At 34.1% G+C, this 11,263-nt stretch overlaps 1 protein-coding gene across 1 annotated transcript in view; it reads left to right on the top strand.

Annotated features, from left to right (window-relative positions):
- Positions 1–236: 236 nt before the first annotated feature.
- Positions 237–11,263, top strand: part of LOC132737999 (SCO-spondin-like) — a gene marked incomplete at its 5' end in the record, with an annotated part of 31,421 nt that continues 20,394 nt past the window's right edge. The window contains 15 exon segments of the mRNA XM_060725413.1: positions 237–407; positions 727–759; positions 1,296–1,466; positions 1,795–1,879; positions 2,224–2,294; positions 2,535–2,705; positions 3,014–3,098; positions 3,506–3,646; positions 6,316–6,389; positions 7,283–7,453; positions 7,857–8,027; positions 9,352–9,522; positions 9,734–9,907; positions 10,237–10,407; positions 10,883–11,053. Of these exon segments, the coding sequence (XP_060581396.1) occupies positions 237–407; positions 727–759; positions 1,296–1,466; positions 1,795–1,879; positions 2,224–2,294; positions 2,535–2,705; positions 3,014–3,098; positions 3,506–3,646; positions 6,316–6,389; positions 7,283–7,453; positions 7,857–8,027; positions 9,352–9,522; positions 9,734–9,907; positions 10,237–10,407; positions 10,883–11,053 (2,031 nt within the window).

Raw genomic sequence — 11,263 nt, 5'->3', positions numbered from 1 at the left:
AATACGTAGCATGTTAAAAGAAAAGCAACAGAGAAACACGTTGTAATAACTGATATAAAACCAGTAATAATGAATAGAATGTATCAAATTATGATGGAATGTTATGTTCTTATTTTAAAATGTGTTCTACTAAAGGTTTCCACGTCTTTTTGTTTGTATCATCGTTCTTTAAATATATAAACACTCTGAGCAACGTCTTTTAAAATTATCGGGTCGTTTTCATGTATTGTTTTCAGTGGATGGAAAGTTGACAGAATGGGCAAACTGGGGATTTTGTTCGAGCTCTTGTGGTGGAGGTACAAGGTTCAGGACACGACAATGTTACTTTAAGCTTCATGTTCCTCATGGTGCTAACTGCACAGGCGCACTTCGAGACGATGAGATCTGTGGCGATAGCCCGTGTCCAAGTAAAAATATTAGATAATGTATATTATATACCGCATTGAACACTGTCCAGTGCTGAAATATTTATATATAGAGTAGATTTAGCGAATCAAATAGTAAAAATAAAAACAAATATAATTTTTAAGCAGAATATCCATAAGGCATACAGAGACCTATAGTGTGATAGACAACGTTAAAACACTGTATCATAATTGAAAAGAAATTTATGTTAACAAAGTAATTCAGTTTTTATCTTTTTATGTCCTAATTAGCATATTGTTAATAATAATAATTACAATAATAATAATAATTGTGGTATATAAATTATGTATTGTATTACAGCTATTGCAACAACAACAACTACAGAAGCACCAGGTAATTTAAAAAAATGTTTGACATATTTTTTTCTATTATGAAATAATGTATGTGTCCCCTGATTACCGTATATGTTAAAGTTTTATTGTGTATGAAAGCTACAAGATCGTTTTTAAAAAGTTGGGTTAACTTGACATTCTATTTGAATTTGTAGTTTATCAACAATGGTACACTTTATATGTGAGCCGTGCCATGACAAAACCAACATAATGGGTTTGCGAGCTGCATGGATCCAGACCAGCCTGCGCATCCGCGCAGTCTGATCAGGATCCATGCTGTTCGCTATCACTTTTTCTACTTGTTATAGGGTTTGTAAGCGAACAACATGGATCCTGATCAGACTGTGCGGACGCGCAGGCCGGTTTGAATACAGGCTGCTCGCAAACCCAGAATGTTGGATTTGTCGTGACGCGGCTCAATTTTATTGTTACGCACAATTATGAGTGAAGTACTAAATGTATTTTTCTACTCGGAATTAAATTATTTATACACCAGACCAGATAATGACTATGACAATTTATTTAAATGATAATTAGTGGATGGTCATTGGTCGGCGTTCGGTCCATGGAGTGACTGCACGGCCACGTGTGGCGGGGGAAGAAGAACTCATTCTCGGAACTGTACTTACCCAGACGTTAGCCTCCATGGTAAATATTGCCCAGGATCTAATGTGACGACACAAGTGTGTAACGACCAGCACTGTCCAGGTAATGCCTTTTATTCGTCTTATTCTATTTGATTACGAAACAAGTATTCTTATTTGTATGCCGCGAATTCAAATATAATTCTATTAAAATGTTGCAGCCTTGTCAAGCTAGGGCTTGTAGCGTACACAAACATACATTCATTCAGATGTGTACCTTGTTAAATTGTTTGCTAGGATGAAGCAGAGACATAGATAACATGTTATCTTTGTCTCTGTTACCATAACGTTTAGCACTTGCATCAATAAATTAACCTGTAGTTTGTTACTTTTCCAAGTGTAAACTAGAGATTATATAGAAGGTGGACGTCAGTGAATATAATTGTCTCCAGCACAACTGTACCAGAATGCACAACAGTTTCCAAATACGTGTATTTATCATCTTAAACAGAGCAAAAAATGCTTCAGTAATATACCGTAATTGTGTCATGACATTTAACAAAAACATGAAAATAAATACATTTGGGGTGTATTTTTTTTTATTAAATTTGAAATTTTAAAAGTGGGGGCCCAGTGGTAAAAATTTGGGGGCCCGTCTAAAGAAAGAGTTTCGGCCACGTGGGGGCCAAGGGAAACTCATAGCCCGGACAAGGATTTGGGGTGATTTTAAATAATAGGTAAGCTTCACTGTTTGTTATTCTTATTCAAAGTAAATGTAACAATGTTAATTAAAAATACTGATCACAAGTTATTTTTTATATCACATATAATGCTTCATTTTGTTATAGTGAAACAAATCTTTTTGTTATTAATTTTTTCAGGTATGATCACGGCGCTGACTGTGTTGGGGACTCAAAAGAGGAGGGCACTTGCTGGGCCGGTGAATGTCCAGGTAAGTTTAACAAGAAACAACATGTTCATTAACGTAAGGATTGTGTGGTGTATAGCTGTGATGATATTTGACCGGTGCCGACGTCTCAGATAACTGATTGACTTTTTTACATGTAATATCAAATAAATAAATTATGTATTGTATAAAATTTGACAATTAATTGTAAATTACAAAAAACTATAGATGCCAAAAATTGAAATATGCAAGATATGCTTTATGAACATTTTATACTATTGTTAGTGGACGGGGTGTGGTCGGACTGGGGTGCCTGGCACACATGTTCCGTATCCTGTGGAGGAGGTACACAAGAACGAACCAGAGTATGCTCGTTTAAAAAAGGTTCACCTCATGGTGCCAATTGCACGGGCGATACGCACGAGAGTCAGTCATGTAGAACAGATTATTGTCCAGGTAAACAATCATAGAATAAAAAATGCTATAGTCCAAAATATTGTTTCAAATGGAAGACATGTGCTATATTCCAATTTATCACTATGCACGTTCAATTCTACCAAAATTTATCGCTGAAATATTTATAAACAATAACATGACTTGTTTCAATTTTTATAGAAATATATTCAATTTTATTAACATAGTAGCTGTACGTTTGTTTATTCTAGGCACAGATAGCTGCTCCCGTGTTAAAATATTAAAACGAAATAGATGAACATTTAACGTCATCATACTATTTAACGATGAATTTGTCATATTATTGTTAGTGGATGGAAACCTGACAGAATGGTCAACATGGACCCCATGTCCGGTCACATGTGGTGGCGGCACCCAGGCTCGAAACCGTACAGGGTGAAATCCCCCAATCGCCCCGATTGGTAAAAAACTGTCCCTGGGGAATTTTAGCCCAAAACAAAACCCTTGTTCTGAAAATTTTTTTCCGGGTTTTAAAATAAAAATTTTATTTTTTATTATTATAACATACTTTTCTATAAAAAAAATGTTAATACTGCATGCTTTATAAACTTGTTAAAGATTTTTTTAAACTGAATAATATATACATGTTATCTATGTCTCTGCGCAAATTAAATAAATTAAAAAAATAAGAAAGGTCGAAATACAGATGCATTCTATAGCTGTCCGCCCTGCCAGTATGGTAGGGACACCCGGACCGCATGCTTGTTCTTCAAAACTAAACAACCAACTATATATGACAAAAATAAATACATACTTAAGAGTGCATTTTTATCGTAATCAAGGAAAGTACATTTAACTAACTTGTACATGAAGTTTGTTATTGTAGTGGACGGTATCTGGGCAAACTGGGGATCATGGGGCGCTTGTTCTGTAACATGTGATGGAGGCACTCAGAATAGAAGGCGGAAGTGCAAGTATGACAGGTGGGAATGGTATATTACCGGTCAAGTTATTCAATGTGAATGTTTGCTTTTTAGACAGATATGTAAACATAATTATGTTTGTAATATGTTATAGAGGGAATAAGTAATATTTACATTGTATATTAATCATTGCCTGAAAATGATTACGCGTAAGATAAGAATGAGTGACTGGTAGAGTATACATGTTACAGGAACGACGGCGACCTAAAACATCCAGCACGATTTTCACAATAATATGTGTAAAATACTAGTCTGACAATACTTTAAACTATTCACTGCATTGTTTATTGATAGATCCCTGCTCTATTTGATTAACAATAGATTTAACCACAAATATTGCAATGTGCTTTTTTTGTTAACAAAAATGTGGTGCTGAAATTCTTACTGTATCCATTAATCTGATAATTATAATACGACAGGTTAAAGATCTATGTTTGGTTTCAATTGCTTTTAAAATTACTAAATGTAAATGCTAAAAGTATGCAGCTACATTAAAAGGTGACAACGGAGTCAATTATCACTGAAAATACCTAAAATGAGATTTTTTGCTTAGTATATTTTATCAAACCTTTTCTGAACACATTCCGTGATTTTAAAATTTTGGAAGCAAGTTAGTCCAAAAAATGTGTTTTTTAAACGTTTTAAAAAACGACCTTGTACTATTTTTATTCTGCTATCAACGTAACCTGTCAATTATCCGATAACGCTCCGCCCCCTGTTTGAGGCATCAATGAGGGAAGGTCGGGAGTTCCATATATGCCGTGAATTTACCGGTCCATACTGGTCCATACTAACACGTAATTCATGTATCCGTACAAATACCGTACATCTTTTATGAATATCGTCTACCTTTTATTTAGCCTTTTTTAAAAATATTAAAGAAAATTGTCGGCCATATGTACGTAACATAATGGTATGAAACATAAATAATTAAGCATAGCGACAAATCGCACGACCACGGGGTTGATTAAAAATACTTTGCTAAAATATCCATAAAATGTGTGAAAATAATTTGTCTGTCCCGTTAATCTGATAGATATTACATTGAGTTTTATGGATTTTTGTACGGATTCAAGGGCTTGCCTTTACATTCAACCTCGTTTTCTAACAATGTCAAGTAAAACAAAACAAAAACAGACAACATTTTTTTATGTGAACGCCTATATGACTTGTGGTAAGGTCTCCCTGACAAATTTCTAAACCATTTTAGGTTGTCTAAGGATGATTATTTCTCTATGAATCAATAAAAAAAGATAATAAAATAAATTATCAGTGAATGCTTTGAATAAATTGTTCGCTAGTAAATCGAACACAGTACTAATAAACCTGGGAGAAAGTTTGGAATTTATTGTATATCCAAGTAGAAACTGGATCTCTATGCCGTGCATAGATGATTTTCATGATAATAGAAGTCAAGAAGGTCAGATCATAATGATCGAGTGATACCTTTTATTTCTATTAAAATATGTGAAGCATTTATATCAATTTGGAGGAAAACATATATTAAATCCCGTTCTTATTTGTACATCTACCATGGACTTTAAAATACTGTCAGAAGCTCGGTTTTTTTGTTATTTTAATTTATATTTTAACGGAATTTCATACACGAGTACACAGATAGAGTGACACTGGTATAATATAATAATAATGCTGATGATAATAATAATAAACTTCAAATGTGAAACAATTAAATACCCCGCTAGCGGTGCACAAATACGTCCCATTTCCCCCCCACCGAGTGCCTCAAATTTTACCGAAAGTCACGTGACATGTGCAACCGATACCAGACTAACGGTAAATCACGTTAAGATGTGAAGAAATTTCTGTTATAAACTGATATTAATCAGCAACTTTTTAATTGGTCAGATGTCACTGGGTCATAAAATGTTGTTAGTGTATGTTACCGCAACTTGTGACCCATTCTGGTGCGATATTTGTGTATTATGTTATTATTTAGCGTGAAACGTAGGGGTCCGAGAGAGAACAGCCAATTTATGACACTTCGTTTGATGCGGATCGGACTAACTTTGAATCGGCATAACTTTTTTAATAATCAAGCAATTAACATGCGGTTTAAAGCACATGAAAGGGAATTCATTTACGGAGGGAACCGTGTCAGGGATTTTTGTTTGCTCAATCAGCGACTTAATTATCTTTAATTACGTAATATGTATGGTGAAAAAAGTCGCATAAAATGTTTGACGTTACGTAATATTTTTTTTAGAAAAGATAGACAAAATTTGAAACACGGTTCCCCAGATAAGTATGTTTATTTTCCAAAAGTTTGATGACAAAAAAATAAAAAATGACTTTGATATGACGATTTAAAATTTTAGGATTTTTATTAAAAATCAATCATTTACAAAGACATTTTTTTCAAATATGTTATTTTTTATGATGATCAACGACATTTAATGCACAAAGATTAAATAAATAACAATTATTACTAAAATAAGTTGGTTTAAATGACATTTATGTGATTACCACGGAAAGTGTCTGTTGTCACCTTAAAGAGCAGTGTAAAGTGGCTCGACTGTCAACTACTTAACTTTGTCGTCAGGAGGGTTCATTATTTAAAAAATCAAAAGATTTAATTACAGCAGAAGTTACATCATCAAAATTGTAATGTATTGTAGTTAAGCAAAAACGTTTTGTGTTGTCTTATAAAGGTCAGCTCCACGTGGTGCCAAATGTGCGGGACAGAGAAACGAGGGACGTGCTTGTAACTCTAACAAATGTCCAGGTACTGTAATTTATCATTCATACTTCCCTATCAGAAAACATGTATATATTTTAGTGAAAACATATATATTTAGAAATTTAATTTTTGTGATAAAAGTGTTTATTTTGCATTTTAACTTAAGCTAAATCTTCCAATACTATTTACTTGTCCAAAGTAAAGTCATCATATAAAAATTGTAATGTCATTTACAACTTTTGAGTGTCTTATAATAACTGTTTCCAGTAGCACATCCTGCTTTAGATGTCTAACAAAATTTGAGCCGCGTCACGACAAAACCAACATAATGGGTTTGCGACAAGCATGGATACAGACCAGCCTGCGCATTCGCGCATTCTGATCAGGATCCATGCTGTTCGCTATCAGTTTCTGTACTTGTAATAGGGTTGGTAAGCGAACAGAATGGATCCTGGACCAATTATGTTGGTTTTGTCACGACACGGCTCGAATGTTTATTTTATAACGGGATATGATTTGTAGTGATGACTTATAGAGGAACATAATATCTGTGAAACAATTATGGAGAGGAATATTTTCATTGCAATAATGTTTCTTAGTTATTAGTCACTTTACAAGGTGTTATTTTAATAGTGGAATAAATCCGACATCAGTGATACAATCGAAGTTTACCAAACTCCTCATATGTTCTTTTCGATTGTGTGTTAAACGTAAAGGTGTTGTTAGATTGTTGTGATGTTGTGGTGTTTTGCTTTTGTGGTGATGTGATTTGCTGTTGTTTTTTTTTCTATTTGCGTTGTTTTGGTGTTTTGATCTGACACGAGACATACTGAAAACACACTATAAGATATGTAACAACTCACGAATCTTAAGTAATTTTGAGTTATGCACCAATATCAATTTCTTCTATGAATTAATATGTGCACTTATGACACTAGTTGACGGTCATTGGGCACCGTGGGCCAGTTGGTCTAGATGTTCGATGTCGTGTGAAAATGGAACTCACACACGTGACCGAGAATGCTTATTCCTTCCTGATACACCACATGGTAACAACTGTACGGGGAACTACTCTGATATCGAAACATGCAATGCCGGGCCTTGTCCAGGTATTCAGATAAATTACTTGACTTGTGACCAGACAAAAATATTATTTGTTATGATTCTTTGTCTCTCTCTATTTACAAATTAATTCTAAAATTTATTACGAATAAAATAAATATATCTGTTTCTCGAAAGCGAGAAACAAAGTGTCTAGAATAATTAATTAACATTAAATAAGGGCAAGGAAAATAGAACAATTTACTTTGTGTGTTATGCACAATTTATATTGTAAGTATTTCTTTTCTTTAATATTTTATCTGATTTTTAAATTTAACATGATTTTTATTGTTCATCAATATAAAATAACTACATCATCAAGCTTTGTGATATTTTCGCAGGTATTTAATCAATTGGAAAATTTATTTTTTATAAAAACTGTACAAATCATATTATGGTGGCTATTTAAAGTTGACGGTACATGGAGCGTGTGGTCAGATTGGACAGAATGCACGTTAACATGTGGTAATGGAACTAAATTAAGAAACAGGTCATGTGACTTTCCGGATGGGGTACCTCAAGGCAATAATTGTTTAGGTGCAGTGTCGGAGACTGATGTTTGTAACACGGACTTGTGTCCAAGTAAGTTGTCTTCATATGAATTATTGCATAATTTCTGTAGGGAAATACTGTGAAACATTTACAATAGATTCCGATCACCTTTATTGAATAACATTTTTACAATTTGTTTTTTTATCATTATTTTATTCAAACAATATTTTAACACTGACCCGGCATAGATTTTACAAAAATCGCAATTAGGTCTTAACGGACAATTCTATACTGGATATTATTTAATACCAACAGTATTTTATAAACTATACATGTGTCACAAAAACTGACATAATTATTCTTTGTCAATATTTGTTGATATTAATTTATATATTAGAGCAATAGGAAACACCCACTGTAAAAATAGTTTAAGCAAAAAAGTACCGCAAAACATGGAGGACGTTTTAGCCTTAGAAAGTTTCGTCCAAAGAGCGGCCGCATCAAAATATGAGGAAGACGATTAAAGGCCCGCCCTCGATGACAAGAAATTCAAATAAATAATAAATTTAAAACATATAAAGATTTCTAAACATATCAGTAAAAATGTCAGTGTCTCGTGGTATTTGTGTGTGTAGTCTATGCTTAATGAAGTAATGAAGGTCATTCGCCCGTAAGGGCACAAAATGCAGCTTTCGTTGTCGAGTTCGGTCCCCGGACATGTCACCATTCATGCCCTTAAAGAGTTAATTTTGAAGCACAAAGTGGTGATAATTTACCTCCATGCAATTTTCACGGAGTATAAGCCAAAGCCAAAAGTAGGTCACTGCACGGCGGTCAATGAGAACCTAAATTTACAATAACCTGAGACAATATGAAAGGGTAGCCCTTAAAAGGACTGTTGGTGCCAGCAAAAGACCTGCCGTTTAAGCCGTCTAACCGTGCTAGGGGCTGGCGTACCTAAGCACATCATTCTCGTCGTCTTAGACTTCTTTGTTGGGCTAATCCTCTCGACATAAGTCAGGGCACCGGCAGCTGGTCTGCAGTACAAATTCTGATCTTTTGCGCCATCCGAAGTCTTCAAATCTGCCGATGCCCTGTATCTTCTCAGCGACGAACACGTCGCTCAGAGGGGAAGTGAGAAAAGTGTCTTGTCGTCCTTGGTCGCCGTCATTTAAATGTTACTCAATGGTAATTGGTGTCAACGGTCAATTGAAACTTTTCGGATGAAAAATAACCGCTGAGCTGTTCCGATTGAAAACGGTGCATAATACTGAATGATACCTTTAAAACGAAAAGTATATAATAAAAATGAACGAATGTATTTATCTGACTTCCATTCATGGACTTTTCCTTTTTTGATATTAGATGAAAACAAAAGTTTAAGATGATTTAAAGGAAACATCTGATGTTACAGTTGATGGCAAGCTTGATTCATGGGGATCATGGTCGGTATGCAGTGCAACTTGTGGAGGCGGAAGTCAAAGCAGACAACGCGCATGTATATTTGATGACAATGCTCCACCTGGCCTGAACTGCACCGGAAATCTTAGCGAATCTCAAGCATGTAGTTCAGAAAGTTGCCCAGGTTTGTCGAGTTATACATTCAAGAACTGAGAATAAAAGAAACATGCTTCAGGAAAACGTTGCATAACAGTAATATAAATATTACACTGAGGGGTGTTATAAAACAGGTGGGCATTAATGTAAAATAACAATTGATAACAAATGAATATAAAACTGGTACATACAGTATATTATTATTAACTAACTGTTTTAAATTTTCATTTTATATATAGTTGACGGAGTGTGGTCAGAATGGAGTAATTTCACAGATTGCACGGTGTCATGTGGAAATGGAACTCAGTTTCGCACGAGAAAATGTGAATATAGGCCACTTGGGTCTCCACAAGGAAATAATTGCACTGGTTCTGACCTTGACACGGAGGTGTGTGGTACAGATAAATGCCCTGGTACATTTATGCTTAGTTTGATTTTATACTGTAGAGTTTAGTATCAAAGTAAAATATTTTTTCTCTAGACCATAATACAGGGAAACATATCTAATATGTTTTACACGTACTAAGCTTTCATTGTATAAATAAATATTGCATCCATTATATGTAAGATTTAATCAAGTTAATCAAGACATTATCTTCCTAACTCACCTTTTCTCATTCATGTTTCAATGAGACAAATGTCTCAATTTTTATGACTCTGATAAGAACGACTGTTTACATTATAATACCGAGTAAATAAGCCAAGTAATAAGTAATATAGGTCTAATATTTTACATATACAGTTGATGGCAAATTTTCTGAATGGACAGCTTGGACGGAATGCTCGAAATCTTGCGAGAATGGAACACAATCACATAACAGAACATGTGATTTTGACAGCAGTGCTCCCAAAGGTCAAGATTGTGCCGGTGATCTGTATGCCATGAGATCTTGCAATGAAGAAAATTGTCCAAGTACATAATTTACTTTTAGTTAAGAAATCTAATTAATATCTGTCGTAAAGCGTTGCAATATTTATAAAATTAGAGAAAGGATATTTCTATAAAAGTTGTTTTTGTAATATATTTAGAGAACGTACTAATAATTGTGCACCGATAATGTTTAATATAGATAGAAATATGTATACTCGGTTAAAAATCTGTTATACAGTAATTATAAACGTTTTAGAATGATCATGCAAACATTAATGTACAGAAATGGTATTCTTGTTTACTACAAATATTGTCGTTCATTTACCTTTAGCATGTTTTAAAGCATGCACCTAACTGCCGATAAAATTTGGAAGATTTAGCAGAGGTTTTTATAGCAAATCAGATCTTATTGACGCAGAGGCTGGCAGGAAGGTGGTGCTGTTGTAATCTGCGAATATCATCTGAGTCTTGTTGATTAATAGACTACTTTATTGGGTAAGGATTTATGTATTGATAGTTAATGGGCACTGGTCAACGTGGAGTAACTTCACCGAATGCTCGGTATCATGCAGTGGAGGGACAAAGGATCGAAACCGAACCTGTCTGTTTGACGACAATGCGCCTCATGGATCAAAGTGCTTTGGTAACTCAACAGATACCGACGATTGTAATACAGAACCTTGTCCAGGTATAACAAGACATATATTTGTTTGTTTGTTGGTGTTGTTGTGTTTTATTTTTTTCATTAGAAAATAAATGTATTTTGAAATTAATATTGAACTATATATAAATATATAACATTAAGTTTTTTACCATTTGGAGACAAGAAGGCAGATATATTCTTAAAAAATATCAATAAAAATAACAAATAAATTTCTATTACATGTATTAATAAAAC

Source organism: Ruditapes philippinarum, unplaced genomic scaffold (genome assembly GCF_026571515.1).
Source record: "Ruditapes philippinarum isolate M1 unplaced genomic scaffold, ASM2657151v2 ctg3523_1_1_1_1, whole genome shotgun sequence".
NCBI classification, from domain to species: domain Eukaryota; kingdom Metazoa; phylum Mollusca; class Bivalvia; order Venerida; family Veneridae; genus Ruditapes; species Ruditapes philippinarum.
Note: the sequence above shows the minus strand (reverse complement) of the source record. Positions and strands in the feature narration are given on the sequence as shown.